General features: G+C 50.0%; 1 protein-coding gene across 5 annotated transcripts in view; it reads left to right on the forward strand.

Annotated features, from left to right (window-relative positions):
• The window catches only part of AHRR (aryl hydrocarbon receptor repressor), a 73,181-nt gene that overhangs the window by 37,166 nt on the left and 16,438 nt on the right, over positions 1-19,577 (forward strand). For all 5 annotated transcript variants that reach the window (XM_067730295.1, XM_067730294.1, XM_067730296.1 and 2 more), the window contains one exon: positions 19,376-19,465. In XM_067730295.1, coding sequence (XP_067586396.1) covers positions 19,376-19,465 — 90 coding nt within the window. The remainder of the gene's footprint in view (positions 1-19,375; positions 19,466-19,577) is intronic.

Here is a 19,577-nt window from a genome sequence, read left to right on the forward strand (position 1 = left end):
GCTGTCTTTCCACATAAATTTTATTACATTTTTTTGAGAGTTCAAGTATTATTTCTTTTATTTTTTTATTTTTTATTTTTTAATTAATTTTTATTGGAGTATAGTTGCTGTACAATATTGTGTTAGTTTCTGCTGTACAGCGCAGTGAATCAGTCATACGCATACATATGTCCCCTCTTTTAAAGATTTCCTTCCCATTTAGGTCACCACAGATTATTGAGTAGAGCTCCCTGTGCTGTACAGTAGGTTCTCATTAGTTATCTATTCTATACATAGTAGTGTATGTATGTCAATCCTAATCTCCCAATTCTCCACATAAATTTTATTTATTTTATTTTATTATTATTTTTTAATTAATTATTTTTGGCTGCATTGGGTCTGTTGCTGCACACACGCTTTCTCTAGTTGTGGCGAGCAGGGGCTACTCTTGTTGTGGTGTGCGGGCTTCTCATTGTGATGGCTTCTCTTGTTGCAGAGCACAGGCTCTAGGCGCACGGGCTTCAGTAGTTGTGGCATGCAGGCTCAGTAGTTGTGGCTCACAGGCTCTAGAGCACAGGCTCAGTAGTTGTGGCACATGGGCTTAGTTGCTCCATGGCATGTGGGATCTTCCCGGACCAGGGCTCGAACCCATGTCCCCTGCATTGGCAGGTGGATTCTTAACCAGTGCGCCACCAGGGAAGCCCTATTTTATTTTTTTAAATATTTATTTAATTTAATTTTTTGGCTGCTCTGGGTCTTAGTTGCAGCACTCGGGATCTTCGTTGCCACGTGCGGGATCTTCGTTGTGGCATGCGGACTCTTACTTAGTTGCAGCATGTGGGATCTAGTTCCCTGACCAGGGATCAAACCTGGGCCCCCTGCATTGGGAGCACGGAGTCTTAGTCACTAGACCACCAGGGAAGTCCCTCCACATAAATTTTAGAATTAGCTTGTTGACAGCTATAGAAATTCTGGCTGGAATTTTGACTGGGGTTGTGTTAGAGCGGCAGATCAGTTTGGGGAGAACTGACGGCCTGACAGCACTACTCTCCCAATTCATGAACAGTGTCTCCCATTAATTTAGGTCTTTTATTACTTTCATCAGCGTTTTATGGCTTTCAGCCTAAAGAGCCTGTGTATATTGTTAGATTTATACCTTAGTATTTTCTATTAATATTTGTATTGCTATTGTACGTGGAGCTGCTGTTTAATTTCTACTTTCATTACTAGTATACAGAAATACAATTTATTTTTCTAGGTTGACTTTTTGTCTGTGACCCTTCTGAATTCATCAGTAATTCTTGGAGCTTTTTTGTAGATTCTGTGGGAATTTTTACGTAGATCATCATGTTTTCCGAGAATAGAGACAGCTTTTATCTACTTTTCAAGTTGCATGCTTTATTTTTCCTGCCTTATTGCACTCCTAGGCCTTCCAGTGCAACAGAGTAGATGAGGTGAGAGTGAACACCTCTGCCTTTCCCTAACCTTAGGGAGAAAACTTCAGTCTTTTGCTTGTTTTGCTTTTTATAGATGCCTTATATCAGATGAAGAAATTTCCCTCTATTCCTTGTTTTCTGAGAGTTCTTATTATGAATGGATTCGTTTTGTCAGCTGCTTTTGCTGCGTCTATTGAGATGATCATGATTTTTCTTCCTGAGTCTGTTAATATTGTGAATTACATTAATCGATTTTCAAATGCTGACCCAACCTTGCATGCCCAGGATAGATCTTATTTATATATTGCTGGATTAAATTTGGTAATATTTGTGGGGATTTTTGTTCATGAGAAACACTTTTGTTTCTTTCTTGTCTGGTTGTGGGGTCATATGCTAGTGGAGGCTTCATAAAACTATCTGAGCGTGTTCCCCTCTCTTTTCTTTTCTGAAAGAGATTGTGTAGAATTGGTATTATTTCCTCCTGAAATGCTTATTAGAATTCAGCAGAGAAAACAACTGGTCTGGGAGTTTTCTTTAGAAGTTTAATAATTCAAATCATAGTTTTAATCATAGGAGATTAAAGTATGAATTCAGTTTTGTTAATTGATAAAGGACTATTCAGGTTATCTATTCTAGTGTGAACTTTAGTAGTTTGTATCTTTCAAAGAGTTGGTCTATTTCATCTATGTTATTGATTTTATGGGTACAAAATCGTCCATGGTTTTCCACGTTGCCCTTTTCTTTTGCTTTTTCTTAACCTCTTTCTTCTTTTATTATTTTGGTGTGATTTCAGACTTACGAAACAGTTGACAGAGCGGTACAAAGAATTTTTCAGATTCCCAGACGTTTCCGTGTTAGCACTTGCCCTCTCTCCACACTCATTTTCTCTTCTGACCCGATTTAGGGTGCGTGGCAGGCGTGATGCCCTTTACTCCTAGAGGCCTCGGTGCATTTGCTAAACCAGGATGCCCCCCACGGCCTGGGCACAGATGCTGGACCAAGGGCTCTGAGGCTGTGTTGTGACTGTGTCCATAGCCGACTCAGCTCCCACACGGTCCCAGTGCCCCGTTTGTGCCAACAGGAACTCCGTCACATGTTTAGCTGTCCTGCCTCTCTCACCTCCTTTAATCTAGAACGTTCCTTGGCCTGCCCTGGGGTTCTGGGACACTGACTTCCCAAGGAGCACTGGCCTGTCGTCTTGCAGAGAACCCCTCAGTTTGGGTGTGACTGGTCTTCCGAGAGTGTGACGTTCCGGGGGTCCTTTCCTATCTTTGTTGATTTCACTTACTATCCTTTTGTGAGAATGTGAAACACAAACTTGATTCCAAAAGTCATAAGGAGAAGGAAAAGTCAGAGGAGGGCCCCCGCCGTCCCCCCCGCCTCAGGGTGGTGAGCTCTTTCCTCTAGCTCTCCAGCTCACATGTACCCAGCAGGGGCCGCTAGCTCGCAGGCAGCCCCTCAGGGCCCCGCCGGGCGCACCACCAGCCGACTTACTCATCCTACCAGCCCACTCCCACACAGGGCTGTTGGGTACGCTGGGAGGCCGCCCCCTCCCCCTACAAGGCCCCTGGGGCACCTGGGCCCAGTCTTCTTCCATGGCCCCCTCCCCTCCGCAGAATGTGGCTTCCCAGGCCCCACAGCGCCTCCCAGCCGTCTCCCAGCCTCCGCAGTCCAGCACCATGGGCTCCATGTTGCCTTCTTAATGTCTGTGGGTTCTGTGACTATGTCTCCTTTCTCATTTCATTGGTAATTTGCATCTTCTCTTATTTTTTCTTAGTCAGCTGGGCTAGAGGTGTATTCATCTTATTGATTTTTTCCAGAGACACAGCTATTGGTTTCATTGGTTGTTGCCATGGACCAAATACTTGTATCCCCCGCAAATTAATAGAATGCAAATTCATACTAGATTGGAGACCTAACCCCCAGTGCAATGGTGTTTGGCGGTGGGGTCTTTGGGAGGTGACTTGGTCATGAATGGGATCTGTGTTCTTATAAAAGAGACCCCAGAGAGTCCCCCGCCCCTTCTACCACGTGGGAGACGGCTATCTGTGAGCCAGGAAGGGGCCCCCACCAGATTGCTGTCCTTGGATGAGGTGTTCTATAAACTCCAGTCACATCAAGTTGGTTGACAATGTTGACGGCTTTTATATCCTTGTTGAGTTTCTGTCTAGTCTTAACCTGAAAGACATCTTCTAGTATAATTGTGGAATCTTGTATTTCTCCTTTAAGTTCTGCCAGTTTTTGCTCTATGTGTTTTGGAGTTCTGTCGTATATCGCAAACGCACTTAGGATTACTATGTTTTCTTCATGAATTGAGACCTTTCTGTCATTATCATTATATAAGATGCCTCTTTATTCCCGGTAATTGTCCTTGCTCTGAAGTGGGCTTTGTCTAATGCTAACGTTACCACCCCAGCTTCCTTTTAGTTAATGTTTCCTTGGCATGTCTTGCTTCATCTTTTTACTTTGAGTCCATTTGTATTATTATATTTAATGTATATCTCTCCTTTGTTGGCAGTACATATTTGGACCTTTTTTGTTTTTCTAAGTCCAGTCTGACAGTATCTTTTTTTTTTAATTGGTGTGTGAGGCCATTTATATTAGGGTAATCATTGATATTATTGGATTTCAGTCTACCGTTTCATAATTTTTCTATTTTTTGTTTCCATCTTTTCTGCCTTCTTTTTGATTTTAGTAATATTTATTAGTATTCCATTTCAGTATCTCTGTTGACTTTTGTTTTGTTTTTGTTTTTGTTTTGCGGTACGTGGGCCTCTCACTGTTGTGGCCTCTCCTGCCGCGTAGCACAGGCTCCGGACGCGCAGGCTCGGCAGCCATGGCTCACGGGCCCAGCCGCTCCGCGGCATGTGGGATCCTCCCGGACCGGGGCACGAACCCGTGTCCCCTGCATCGGCAGGCGGACTCTCAACTACTGCGCCACCAGGGAGGCCCCTCTGTTGACTTTTGATGCTTAATGTTGATGTGCTTGGGTTTATCAGATTGTCCTGTTTAGCGTTCGCTGAGCTTTCTGAATCTATAAATTTATGTCTTTCACCAAATTTGGAAAGTTTTCAGCCATACTCTTCAAATATTTTTATTTCCCCAACCTCTTTCTCTTTTATTTCGGAAACTCCACTGGCCCAGGTGTTAGGCCTTTTCACACTGTCCCACAGGTCCTTGAGGCTCTCTTCACTTTTTTCCAATATTTTCTCTCTCAGCCTGGACACTTCCTATTACCTGCCTTTACTGACCCTTTTCTCTGTCACCTCCATTCTGCCATTAAGCCCATCCAGTGAAAATTTAACTTTGTATATTTTATTTCTCAGTTCTAAAATTCTCATTCGGTTCTTTTTACAGTGTCTGTTTCTCTTCTGAGACGTTTCATCTTTTTTGTTGTTTTCATTTCAAAGTGCTACCTTTACCTCATGGAGGAGGGTGTATTAGCTGGTTGCGTCCCTTACCTGATCACTCCGCTGTTTGTGTCAGCTCAGAGGTGGCATCTGTTTCTTGCCTTCCCCCCAGCGTGACTCGAACATTCTGGTGCTGAGCGGATGCAGTAACTCGGGTCGGCGCTCAGCAGGGGAAGGGCCTCCAGTGCTGCCGTCTTGGTTCTCAGAGCCTGTGAATTTGCTACTTTATATGGATAAGGGACTAAAAGTGCAGACGTCCGGGCTCCCCCTGCAGGACGTGCGGCACCGAGGCCGCACAGGCTTGTGGTGGCGGCCTCCTGTCGGCTGTCCCAAACCCGCTCCTCAAATCCAGCGCACACAGGGATCCTGGACCCTCCGGGAAAGAGGCTGACGGAGCAAAACACAGGATCCAGGAGGAAAGTCAGCTTGGAGGAGACAGATGTGCAAAGTGGAGATGACCAGACAGGCAGACCATACACCTAGAAATCCGTAGGGCCTGGAGTTAGAGTGCTCCCGTGCGGAAGTGGAGAACGAGCGGAGAATAGCGGAGGGGAGTCGGGGAAATGGCCAGGCCCCACGGGACCTGCACAATGGGAGCTCCAGAAAGGCCACAGGGGAGGAGGTCATCAAGGAAGCAACCCAGCAGGTTTCGCAGAGCCCAGGACTGAGTTTCCAGCCTGAAGGCCTGCTGGGTGAACAGCACAGAGGATGAGAAGGGCCAGGTGTTCGCCTCTGTGAAATTCTGCACCCAGGACAGGAGAGTCCGGGCTCGGAGACGAGATGGTGGAGGCTGGAAGGCCACGAGGAGGTGCCTCAGGGGAGGGGGCTTCCAACCGGGGATCCACATGTACCTGCCTGTCCTTGGAGTGGCGGCGGGGAGTGAGGACAGCCCCGGCATCCTGGCCCCCCCCAGTTCCACTTCCTCCACATGGACCAGGCCGTGACCAAGTGGCAGCTGGGGACCTGGAGCCCAAGGCCCCTCCAGAAGGGGTGGGGGGGGAAGGCGGTGGACCAGACACTGGGGGGGGCAGCTCGTCCGCCAGGGAGGTAAGGCCCAGGCCTGCGGTCAGTGAGGACAGTGCATTCCCTGCCCCCCCCCGCCTCCCCCCAGAAGAGTCTGCGAGCACAGACGCCAGGCGGATTCCAGCAGAACCATGACGCAGCTCAATCCCCCGGCAGAGCGGAAGCGAGGGCTGCAGTGGCGGCGGGGACACGCGGACGCCTGAAACCTGGGGAAACCCGGGGGCAGCAGCTCTGTGAGCCGTCAGCTGGCAGCTCACGCCACCCCGGCTCCAGGCGGCCGCTCTAGCAGGAAGCCTGGCCGGGGCGCCGGGGCTCTGTGGCTCTCACATCCTGCACGTTTGACTCCAGCCCTCGTCCCGCTAGAGTCCAGACCTTGAAGCTGCTCAGCTTTCTGGTGTCCTTGCAGCTGGGACCCCTCCTCGTACTTTCATCGTCAGCTTTCCTTTCTTGGGAAGTGGCTCTCTTGCAGTGTTTGTGGGGGATCCTGTAGTTGGCGAGTCTAGCCCGTTTCTTCTTGGAATTACTCTTGTTTGGGGGCGAATTTCTGCCCTCATATTTTGTTTCTATTGACTGCACTCTCCTTGGTTTCTTTTTCTTCTCTCTAGCTCCCCATTCTGACTGAGCTTTCTCATGCCAGTTTAAGTCACACACTCTGCTTTCGTTCTCGGGGGGTCACCTTCAGCGCAGGTCTTTCCAAGCAGGTTTCTCTTTGACCCCCTAGGTTTAGCAGGGCTGGCGTCTCCCCAGCAGTCCTGCATCCGTCCAGGCCCCCCGACCCCGCACGGACGCAGTGACTTTGTCCAGAAGTGGAATCCTGGACGGCACAGATCTAGTCTGTGTTCCTGACTTTTAAGGCCCCCCTGAGGTTCAGGATGTGGGTCACCCTCCTCGCAGCCCCCAGATGTGCTTCTTGTTCTGAGGGCCTCCCCTCAGTGCTTTCACTGAGGGTCTTGATGTGAAATCTTCCTGCATCTCACCCCGCGCCTTCGTGCTTGGATAACAGCTTGGTGGGATATAGAATCTTAGGCTCAGAGCTTTTCCTTCAACCTTCGGAGCTCCTGTCCCACTGTTTGCAGCGCGGGTGCCGCTGACGGGGCCCGCGGCTGGTTCTCTGCAGCGGCTCCGCTCCGGCTCCCTCTTGAGCTTTCGTGAGCCTGACATTCTTGGCTTTGATATTCTTGAATTGCACTGTAATGTGTCTTTTTCGTCTGTTTTGCCTGCTTGGTGCTCCAAGTTCTTTCCATCTGAGGTCTTTCTTCTTCAATCTGGATTTTGTTTTCCATCGTTGCATCCAATGCTGTCCCCCTCTGTTACTGGCTCTACCTCTGGAGACACCTTTACCCAGCTATCCCTGGGCACTGTCTCCCATCTGCTGCTCTTACTTCTGCGTTCTGTCTGGTTTCCCTTCTCTGCTGTCTTCAGGACTGATCTTCCAGGTTGGTACCCATCACAGCACACCCTCAAATGTTTTCTTTCTTCCTTACATTCTCATACCTAATAAATAGTTCCCCTTGATTTGTTTGTACTATTTCTTCTTGTTATTTCATTTTGCTAATCGATTTTCTTATCTCCTTAAACATATTTATTTAAATTCATGCTTGTCTCATCCTTGGTCTCCTTTCTGTGCTGCCCCACCTGCCGGGCATCTCCCAGGCTGTCTCCTGGTCCGTGTGTTCTGTCCCTGAGCAGCTGTGTGCTGGGGGCAGGAGGGAGGGTCAGAGGGCAGGGGTTGGGGGGAGGGGCAGGGCCGGCGGGTTTGCCTCCTTGGTGAGGGCTTCCCCTCAGAAAGGGCCACCTGGAAGGAGCCCTGGCCTGGGGTTTGCATGAGACTGTGGAGGGGGGGCAGGGAGGGGTGAGTGCCCGGTGCGCCCTTGCCTCTGTCATCCCACCAGGCCGACTGTCCCCAGGCAGCTAGGGGAGGGGCCGCAGCAGACCATAGAGAGGCTTCCTTCTACCTGCTCTCTGCTCCGCCCCCGCCGCGCAGGGCTGCCTGGGCCACAGTGAGGAGCAGCTGGGGTCCCCATGGCTTTCTGGGGCTCACTCCCGTTTGGATGACGTGGGCTGACTTTGGGGAGGGGACAGAGCCCACGCTGGCTCGCCCTGCGCCCACGCAGAAGCCTCGCATCCGTGCTTAACCTGGATGCCAAAAGAACTTAAAAGGAGCCGGAGGGGAGGCTCAGACCCATTGGATCGTGTTTGGTTCTGAGTTCGAGGCTGGAGCAGGACCCTAAGGTTGAAACAATGAAAATCCTCAGGGGAGGGGGTGGCCAACGGGCAGATGTGCTGACTCGCCGAGGTGAAGGGGTTTCACCCGTTCCCACCGCCAGCCTCGGGCCTGTGAAGGTGACCCACGCAGCCTGGACCCAGTGGCGCCCACGGATCCTGCGGATATGGTGTGAGAGCGGCCTTGCGCGTCTGGGACCCCGCAGACACCCAGCAGGCCACCGACCCCTGCCGGCCCGTGCTGGCGTGGTTTCTGGAAAAGCCAGCACAGTTGCCGGGAACTTCTCAGGAACCACAGGCGACCTACTGGGAACAAGAGTGGAGACTTTCTCACGTTCAGGCCGTCGCTCTTCTAGAGAAAGACCTAGAAAGCCCTTCCCTGGTTGGGAGAAGTCGCCGGAGGCCCCGAGGGTGTCGGCTCCCGGCAGGTCGTGGACGGGGCCTCCCTGCTGCGGTTTCTGCCCCTTGGTGCCGGGCGCGCAGGTGAGGGCCCACGCGTCCTCCAGAAACGCAGGTGTGAAACCCCAGAGCACGTGTGGCCGAATCACGGAGTCGCCCGGCGCAGAAGGTGGAGCACAGTAGGAGTCGGCCGGAAGGGCAGAGCAGAGCCGGCGGGGGGGGGGGGGCCGGGCGGCCCAGGGGCAAGGGTCTCGGGGTGGCTGTGAGGGATGGCGGCTGCACAACCCCCTGGGTCCCCAGCTGTTGAAGAATGGCACTGGCGAGGCTGACGGGCGTACGTCTGGGGATCCGGGGCGGGCAGCCCCAGGATGCCCAGCTCGACCGCTCCAGGGAGAATTCCTTGATGTCCTCACCCCTGCACCCACACTTTTCCGGGGCCTCCGCTGAGCAGGCTGCGGCACGGGCTGCTCTGTCTCCCACTTTGGTCTTGGTGCTCAGAGAAACCACACTTTCTCACCTCCCGTTGTGACCGCTGAGCCTGTTGTTCCCAGACTCCTTTGACGTGGCTTTTCCTTCAGGGGCGCGACAGACATAGATAAAAGTGTCAGAGGCTTCATGAGAGCTGGCCCGCAGGTGGACGCAGCCAGGAAGGGCAGCCTGCCCCCCACTCCCCGGCGGCCGCCAGCCCACGCCCTGCCTCCTTCCCGCTGGCCCACAGTCCCCGCCAGCCCGACCGTACGCCAAGCGGCCGAGGGCAGCGCCACGCCCAGGCTGTGTCCCACCGAGGCCCTCAAGGTCGTGCTTTCTGTCCACTCAGTGGTCTCCCTGTGGGTCAGAAGCCCCCAGCTCCTGGCTCCACCCCTGAAGGCAGTTCAGCTGCCTGGGGCCTGGCTGGACATGGCCTCTCCATGGCTTTTAGACCCCCAGAACGCTCCACTGTGAACCCCCTGACTGTCCACCAGGAGCCCCTGACCGTCCAGGGTCACTGTGCAGGGCTCACTGGTCAGCGATCGCTGTGGTCACTCAGGCCCTGCTCTGCCCCTTGGCTTGTCCGAGGTCACACAGCTGAAAAGGCAGCACTCGGTTGGAATAGCTGCGTCCCCCCAGGGAAGGAAGAGAGGTGTCTGTCTGCTGTGGCCACGTTCTGTGTCCGGGTCTGGGCTCCACTCCCACCAGCCACAGGGAGGCTGGAGGGCCCAGGGCCAAGCTCCCTGTCCAGGTACCTCCACCGCCCAGGTGTCTGTGCCACAGCCAGGTCACTCACCTGGAGAGAAGGACCTGGAGGGCCCTGGGCAGGGGGTGGCCAGAGCAGGGGCCGCGCTGGCACGAGGGTCTAGCTCCCAGGGCCTGGGCATCCGCACCTGCCTCCACCCTTGCGGTCCTGCCCCTGTCAGCCAAATGCATCTTTGAGAACTGCTTTCAAGTGCCGTAGCCGCTCCGTGGCAGGAGCCCAAGGCCAAGTTTACTGTTTGTGGGATCTATAAACAGCCAGCGATCCGCTCCCAGCAGGAGCGCCTCGCACGCACTCAGGCCCCACTGCGACGCCCGGCGAGTGATCTGGCTCCAGCAGGGCCGAGCGGCTGCCCGACACGCCGGGTGCCCCTCACTAGCTCGCGTGACTGGCGGCCCTGGCCTTGCGGTGTTGCTCTGTAACCGTGGCAACGGCTCTCAGGGGAGGGCACAGCTCCCAACTTCCCTTCATTCCAGGGAGGGGCGGTGAGAGGGGCCGTTGGAATTGTTCCTTTTTCCCTCTTCTTTTTCCTCTGCCGTGACCTTGACGAGCAATCTTTGAAGTACAGGCTAGCTATTTTTTCTGCGTGGGCTGGAAGAGATCAGGATATTCAAGGGCTGGCAAAAGGAAGTTCCGCTTTCTCACCCGTTTGGCTTGATCCCCGAAGAGGGGCTGGGGCAGCGGCGTCGGGGGGCAGAGCGAGGGGCAGGCCCTGCAGTGGCAGGTGCAGGTCCTGTGACTGCTAAGTAATTGAATGTGGATGTGCTTGTTTCTCCCCTTAAAAAAGTGCAGCCTTCCGCTTGGGGCCAAATTCTTTTTTCCACTTGGAAAAGTGATCTCATTTTCCATGTACCATGTTTAAAAAAACACAAAAGTCTTGTAGGATTAAAAAGAGAGAGAGAGAAAACAAACAAATGTTTGCGACGCATATTTGAAAGACGGTCCCACATGTGCAAAAGTATTTGGCGTGATGGTTCTGGACCAGAACGTCAATCTGATATTGAATCCATATGGGTCGGCAAACAGCACTTTATGGTCTTGTTGCTTTTTTAAATTTCTGCCTTAGGAGTTAAAATTAAGGTTGTTTTTGGTCATGACTAATCTCGTAAAATCTTTTTTGAGACGGCATTTTATATACTCAAACCCTGAACATTTCTTTGGTCTTTGGACTATTATTAGTGGGATGTCATGAGTCTCTGAAATGGGAAATGCTGTGCGAGGGCTGGTGGTACAGCCAGCACCCACCTCGCCCCCTCCCGCTGCCGGGGGGCTGGGGGGAATGCATCGAGTCTGCAGCTTGCCCGGGGGAGGGCGCAAGGCCCTCGCGGCCACCACTGCCCAGCCCCATGAGGTGTCTGGGCTCAGTCACCTGGGCCGCATGGCCACTGGTGACATTACCTCTCCCTGGTCAGCGCTGAGCTGAGGTGTCTGGACTCAGTCACCTGGGCCGCATGGCCACTGGTGACGTCATCTCTCCCTGGTCAGCGCTGAGCTGAGGTGTCTGGGCTCAGTCACCTGGGCCGCATGGCCACTGGTGACGTCATCTCTCCCTGGTCAGCGCTGAGCTGAGGCTGTAAGAAGGATGGATGCTGTGTCCTGACAGTCCCGAGGTGGACCCAGCGCCACCCACCCTGCTTCTGCCCAGACCCCTGGCGGAGGGGCACTGCAGAGCCCCGAGGGAGGGTGTTGGACCGGCAGCCTGCAGGGCCCCGTTCTGGGGCGCTGCGGCCGGCTCCCAATAAGACGCGAGGCCTGTGGAGGCCAGAGCTGGCTTCCCTTGTCTGAGGGTCACAGTCACGGCCGCAATGGGCAGCACCAGCCCCCGGGGTCTCGGCCATCAGACCCCGCTGGGCATGGGCACGGGGCAGGGAGGGAGGCAGGTGCCCATTCAGATCAAATCCCAGCAGCACAGGAGCCCCGGGTTTCCCAGGTGAGGCGCTTGAAGCCAGAGCAGGAGGGCCAGTGAGAACACAGGCACCGTCCTCATTCTGGAAAGACTCCCAGCTCTGAGCTGGCGGCAGGTCCGCCCCATCACACGCCTCCTTCCTCCCAGGCAGTGTTGCAGGGGGAGAAGGCTGTGGACTTTCCTCCTTGCTTTAGACACCTTCCTTCCCGAAAGTGTGCTCACGTCTTGCTGGAGCCCCTGTTCACAGCAGCATCGTCCTCGGGAGCCAGGAGCCGAAAGCAGCCCAGATGCCCATCAAGCGATGACGGATAAGCAAAGGTGGTCTGTACGTGCAATGGAGGATTAGTCAGCCTTAAAGAGGAAGGACATTCTGACACATCCTTCAACACGGATGCACCGGAGGGTGTGGTGCTAAATAAACAAGCCCGTCACAGAAGGACCAGTCCTGCGCGAGTCCACTTAGGAGGTCCCTGGAGGAGGGAGTAGATGGCGGGGCCGGGCTGGGGGGGGCAGAGTGTCAGTTTGGGAAGATGTGAAAGTTCTGGAGATGGTGGTGACGGCCATACAACCACGTGAATGTGCCACAGAACTGTGCTCTTGAAAGTGGCTAAAACGGTGAGTTTTCCGTGACATAGATTTACCGCAATATAAGAAAACCTGGCATTAACGAAGTGCAGTGTCTCGGTTGGGTCAGTGTCTGAGGGGCACAGGAATCTGAGCCTCAGAGGCCCAGCCTCATCTCCGATTCTGAGACTGACAGCGCTTCAGGAAATCCTCCAGACCGGTGGAAGTGGATGCGAAGGTTTTCTGTTTTTAGGTAAAGCATCTCTGAAGTGGTGCAGAAACTGTGAGAAGTGCTGTCCAGACTTGCCATCTCCGGGCTGGCACAGGACTTGCCATCTCCGGGCTGGTACCCAGTCTGGGTGGGAAGGACTCACTGACGAGGCTCTTCGGGGTCTGCTTCATGTCCTAGTGATTGACCCAAACAGTGGGAGGGAAAGAGGCAGTCAACATATAGGAAAATTGGGCCTTTTGTTAACCATAGAACATCGCAAACGTTTCATAGGTTCCCCCCGCACCAAGAAACACTGGGGGTTGGTGTATTCACAGACTCGTGACTAGCCCACTGGGATGAGATCCAGGCAAACGCTGGACTTTGCATCTGCGGCTCAAAGACGTGAGGACAGTTGGACCAGACACTTCTCCCGGGAGCCGCACAGGAATTACAGTAACAAATGACACAGTCCGTCTGGTTCTGGAGACGTTCCGGTGGACATGGGTGTCACCCAGCGTCGATTTTCAGTTCACTGGGGTTTGGGGTGGGTGAGTGATAACGGGCTTTGCGATGAGATGTGGTCACCAGTGCCACACTGTTTAGGGCAGAGGTGCAGCTGGGGGCTGTGTGAGGCTTGGGTTTGTTTCTTGCTCAGAAAACTCAGCACAGAGTCTAAATCCTATTGCAAAGTCACCACCCGGGTGTTTGAACCTGTGTGTCAGAAAGTCCAGAATTTTGAAATAAAGTGAAAAGTTGGGTGGTACCTCCTCTTCAAGTCATGTGGGCACAGGGCTGCTCAGGGATCACCCAGGGGGATTTTAATTTCGCATCTAATGCAGCAATCTCATCCCAGCTGCCTGTGAGCACCTAGTGTCTCAGACACGTCTTAGGCTGGTTTAATGTCTCAGTGCTTCCCTCTTGAATAAGATCTTTGTCGAGTGTTTGCTATATGTTTTCCTGAGGGCTGCGACGTTTCTTCTCTGAGTTATACTCTAATGGCTAAGTTGTGGCTTTGTCTCGTTTGAGGCTGTGAGACTGCGTCCCTTTCCAGGGGGCTTCCTCGTGAATGGTGTGTGGTGTGATGTCACTTTGGGCAGAACACACGACCTCCGTTTAAGCCGGACACCAGTCAGCAGCTCCGTGTCCCCGCTGCCCCCGACACCCAACGACAGAGAAACACGCACATCTGAAACAAAGGTGCCGTCCTAATGTGAAACGGAGAAGGCAGAAAATCTGCAACAAAATTAACTGGAAGAATGTAGGCAGGAGGCAGAAGCCTGAGCACGCAGCAGCCTCCGGGGCTGCAGGTCGGCTGGGGCAGGGCTGGACAGTGGAGTCTCCAGCCTTCCGGCTGCAGGAGCTGAGGGGACACTGACCAGGGTGGCAGCTGCTCAGACTCTTGCCTCTCTGGTATCTGGTCCACTTGTTTTAAAAGCAAATTTTAGGTAAACCTCTAAGGGACAGAAAATACCATTCCAGAGCCATTCCAGAGCACACAAAATGAGGGAAGGGGCAGCTAATTCTGTGCGGTCAGGAACCCTGTACTAAAACCAGGCAGAGACGGCGCTCGGGAGAAATTCAGCCCGTTTTACTTGTGAGACTAGATGAAGCCATCCTGAACGCGGCGCGGCACACCAAGTCCATCATCGCCGTGAAGGAATGAGGCGTGGTGGCTGCGCGCAGATCTGGAATGGGTGATGCTCTGCGACAAGAAATATTGGTCAACTGTAGATGAACACTCAGCCTGTTAAACAGACAGACAGAATCTCAGGGGAGAACCATCTATTGAAAAGCCCGCCTTTGTCTAGTAGTTTGGATGACACCACCTTTCCACCTGTACTTGCACCTGCTCTGGGCTTCCTATCCCAGGCTATGGACGCACTTGTCTATTCACGCACCAGCACCCAACTCCTTTAGTTGTGGAGGCCTGATGGTATGTTTTGACAAGAAATAACAGTCTTCCCTAACTTTCTTTTTCAGTGTTTTTGTAACAATTAGTGCATGTTTACTTTCCATATTTAGTATCAACTTGCTGGCTCCATAAAAATTTGATATACACTGCACTGTATATAAAATAGATAAACCATAAGGGCCTACTGCATAGCACAGGGAACTATACTCAGTATCTTGTAATAACCTATACTGGGAAAGAATCCGAAAAAGAGTATATAAAAATATATATAGTGATTCAGATATATATATATATCTGTACACCTGTACTAACACAATATTGTAAATCAGCTATAGTTCAATAACGAAGTTTGATATAGACAATATCGCACTCTGTTGAGAACTTCACTTAGGAAGAAAGGGCATCTTTATGATGGTGAGTCACTCAGTCCAAGAGCAAAGGATGTCTTTCCATTTGTTCACATATAATTTTGTGTCTGTTGAGATTTTTTTTTTTTGGTGGTACGCGGGCCTCTCACTGTTGCGGCGTCTCCTGTTGCGGAGCACAGACTCTGGACACGCAGGCTCAGCGGCCATGGCTCATGGGCCCAGCCGCTCCGCGGCACGTGGGATCTTCCCGGACTGGGACACGAACCCATGTCCCCTGCATCGGCAGGCGGACTCTCAACCACTGCGCCACCAGGGAAGCCCTGTTGAGATGATTTGACGTTTTCTTTGCATCGATTTTGCACATTTCTTGTTGAGTTTACAAGTCCTGGGTCTTCTTTGTAAATGGGGTTTTAACCACCATGATGTCCTCTAATATGGTCATTTTTCTCATATGTAAAGGTTATTGAATATATATATTTAATTTTATATCCCTGCTGCTTACTGAATTCTTTGAGTTATTTTATCATTGATTCTCTAGGGTTTTCTGAATAAACCATGGTATCATCTGCAAATAGCCATCGTTTTACTTTCTCAATTCTTATACCTCCCATTGATTTCTCTCTTCTAGTTGCAACAGTTAACACCCCCCAGATACTACAGGACAGGAGTCAGCAAACTCTTTCTTTAAATGGCCAGATGGTGAAATATTTCAGGCTTTGTGGGCCATATCAGCGGTCCCCAACTTTTTTGGCACCAGCGACTGGTTTCATGAAAGACAGCTTTTCCACCGATGGGGTTGGGGGGATATTCAGGCAGGGATGCTAGTGACGGACAGCCATGGGGAGCGGCAGGTGAAGCTTCCCTCACTTGCCCGCTGCGCTCACCTCCTGCTGTGCGGCCTGGGCACTGGGGACCCCTGGGCCATATTGTCTCTGTCGTAACTACTCAGCCTTGCTGTTGTAGTGCAAAAGTGGCTCGAGACAATATGTAAATGAACAGGTGTGGCCGTGTTCTAGTAAAATTTCATTTACAAAACCAGTGGCAGGCTATATGTCGGGGGGTGTAGTTTACACACCCCAGTATGGGATGTCATAGGCATAGTTGCCTTGCTTCCTGATCATACTGGAAACACCTAGAATTTTCCCCCATTAAGTTGCTACCTTGGGAATAACATGGACAGACACACACACACATACAACATGCACACACATGTTACCAGGTTAAGATGTATCCACAATTCCTATTTTCTTGTGTGTTTTTATCAGGAATGAGTGTTGAATTTTGTTGAAAGCTTTTTGCCATCTATAAAGATAATCATAGGGACTTCCCTGGTGGTGCAGTGGTTAAGAATCCGCCTGCCAATGCAGGGGACATGGGTTCAAGCCCTGGTCCGGGAAGATCCCACATGCTGCGCAACAGCTAAGCCCATGCGCCACAACTACTGAGCCTGCGCTCTAGAGCCCACAAGCCACATCTACTGAGCCCGTGTGCTGCAACTACTGAAACCGGCACGCCTAGAGCCCATGCTCTGCAACAAGAGAAACCACCACAATGAGAAGCCTGCGCACCGCAATGAAAAGTTGCCCCAGCTCACCACAACTAGAGAAAGCCCACGCGCAGCAACGAAGACCCAACACAGCCAAAAAAAAAGATAATTATAGGTTTTTCTCCTTAGATCTATAAATGTGGTGTATTATATTAATGAATTTCTTAGTATTTCCTGATACCCAACTTTGCATTCCTGGAATAAATTCATTTGGTCGTGATGTATACTTTTCTTAATGTGAAATTGAAGTCTGTTTGCTAATATTTTATTTAACATATTTGCACCAGTAGTCAAAGTAAGCAATTTTATTTTTATTGTATTTTCCTTATCAGAATCAAGTGTCAGCGTTATACTTCTTAAAAAGAATTAGAAACTTTCCTTCACTTTCTATTTCCGAGACGATTTATGGGGCATTGGTGTTATCTGATTTTTAAAGATTTGGTTGCATTCCTTTTTAAAACCATCTGGGCCTGGTGCATTATCCTGGGTTAGTTCCTTGATAACTTTATTTCTTCTACGGAAATCGATCTTCTAAGGTTTCTATCTCTAATGGGTCAATTCTGGTAAATTAATTTCTTGAGTATCATTTTTATTATTTCCTCACTATCTTTTTAATGTCTGTAGGATCTGTAATGATGTATTCTTTAAAATTCCTGATGTCCGTAATTTGTATTTTTCTTCATCAATCTTGCTAAGAGTTTATCAATTTTATTAATCTTTTTAAAGAAGCAATTTTTCACTTTGTTGACAATCTTTATCATTTAACTGTTTAAACAATTTTCATTGTTTTTTCTCTTATTTTAAATTCTTCTTTCCCTCTCCTTACATTGTATTGTCTCTGCTTTCTCTAGTTTCTTGAGGAGGGATTACACACTTTGTTCTTTTGAAACAGTCATTGTAAGCTTGCTGGGACTTTATGTTGCCTTTTCTGCTTATATGTAACTTGAAGTTCATCACCTCTCTGTGTTCTCATCACGATGGGGGTGCAGGTTTGTGTAGTTTTACCTATTCTTGTTGTTCTCCATCATCTTTTAGAAGTGTGGGGATTTGAATTTAGGTGGCTGCCTAGAAATCTTCGGTATCAGTCATTTAAAAGCTCTTAGATATTGATATGTATAAACGCTAATAGAAAAATCAGCACATGACACGCGCGGGCAGTTTACCAAAGAAGAAATACAAGTTATCAATGAATGTATGAAATGTTTTCAATCTCATTAATAATCAAAGAAATGAAAATTATAATGATGGTAAGATAATTTATCACATAAAATTGGCAAAGATTAGAGAAAAAGAAAAAGGTATCCAGCATGGTCAAGAATTAAGGGAAATGGGTATTATAATACACTGCTGATAGCTACAAACTTCATAGAAGTTAAAGTCTCTATATGTCTGGGGACTTCCCTGGCGGTCCAGTGGTTAGGACTCCTCGCTTCCACTGCAGGGAGCGCAGGTTCGATCCCTGGTCAGGGAACTAAGAGCCTGCATGCCGTGCGACCAAAACATTTTTTTTAAAAAAAAGCCTCTAAATGTCTGTATGTTAAAGATTCAAATTGAAAAAGTTTGAACACCACTGTCCCGTTGCCTGAACCTCCCTTACCTCCAGCTTCTGTATCGGCCCAGTAGAATCAGACTGTTCCTACCTCATGGAGGTGATGCAGAACTGGATGAGCTGTTCCACATACGGTGCCTGGCGCTCACCAGGACCTACACAGAGTGTGCTGCCGTTTTCTGTATCAAAGTGATGATCTTGGTGCCAGAGGATAGACAGATGCAGATAGGTAGGTGGAATGCGCGTTGGCATGCGCTCTAGTGGCCGTGGCCCCTCGTGCGTCCTCACGAGTGATGGTTCTGGGAAGCCTGTGCAGGAGGGGTTGGAGGGCCTGCTTCTCGAACAAAGAGAGACTTTAAGTTGAGCCCAACCCAGCACGTGCCACAATAGTTACAGATATAACTGAAATTTAATAATCATAAAAGTATTGTGAATAACATACATGAGTAAATTTAAAATCAAGGTGCAATGAGTGCATTACTGAAAAATATTTTTAAATGCCATAATTGATATAAGAGAAAAATCCTGAATACACTAACAACCATTACATAAACTGACATGGGGCTTCCCTGGTGGCGCAGTGGTTGAGAGTCCGCCTGCCGATGCAGGGGACGCGGGTTCGTGCCCCGGTCCGGGAAGATCCCACGTGCCGCGGAGCGGCTGGGCCCGTGAGCCATGGCCGCTGGGCCTGCGCGTCCAGAGCCTGTACTCCGCAACGGGAGAGGCCACAACAGTGAGAGGCCCACGTACCACACACAAAAATAATAATAAAAAATAAATAAATAAACTGACATGGTACTAAAATCCACCCCCTTTCACTCACCATCTCTCCCAAAATGCACCCAAACTGGAGGATCTTAGAGGTGAGGTGAACCAGACTTTCAAGGAATACATCATTCTCATCATAAATAGTGGGTCCCGAGAATGAAAAAAGAGGGAAGATTAGGTATACTTGATACCAAAATAAAGAGAGAAGCTTCTAGGCTGGATTTCCTTAAATATAAATGAATATTTTGTAAGTGAAATGAATCAATTCCAAGAGCATATTAAAAATTATGATCAGATAAGGTTTACCGTATGTAGGCAAGAATGATTTCACCATCAGAAAATCTGTCACTGTAACTCACCACATTAATAGATTGAAGAAAATCTATGTGATGATTTCAGTAGATATAGAAATAGCACTTGATGGAGCTCAACATTTTTTCATGATAAAAATTCTTAGAAAAATCAGAACATGGTATAGAGGAGGGTGCATGAATGGGGAAATCCACAAGGTGGCATAAAGGTTCTGTTCTGTTTCAGGTACTGACGTGTCATCTCATAGTGATGGTGTATATTTTATAAAACATGAATTTGATAATCATTAGAAAAAGAAGAACCCTGGTCTTGAGCCTTATAAACCGTGACCAGGTTCCCGTGCCACCTGCTAGCTTGGGACCTCTTGCAAAATGGTCATAAATAAATTAAAAGCGGGCCTTTCTGGAGGTTATGAATACAGACCACAAAACGGGGGAGAAACGGTTGAAAAGCCGAACAGAATCAACGCTTGACTTTTTCATTTTGAGTGATTTCACAAAGGCATCTTGGCGCCAGCTCGATGTTTTGTTTCTTCTAGTCCCTGCACGGCTTTGCTCTGGTGGTGAGCGCAGAAGGGATGATATTCTACGCGTCAGCAACGATCGTGGACTATCTGGGCTTCCACCAGGTAAGCACAGCTGCTCTATCTGCTGCGGTTCGGTTCTGTTACCTTGAAAGTACGCGTTGTCTTCAAGGTTTAAAATGTCTCTGAAATCAAGCTGCTTCTTTTTTTATTTTTT

This window comes from Pseudorca crassidens, chromosome 3 (genome assembly GCF_039906515.1).
Source record: "Pseudorca crassidens isolate mPseCra1 chromosome 3, mPseCra1.hap1, whole genome shotgun sequence".
Taxonomy (NCBI): Eukaryota; Metazoa; Chordata; class Mammalia; order Artiodactyla; family Delphinidae; genus Pseudorca; species Pseudorca crassidens.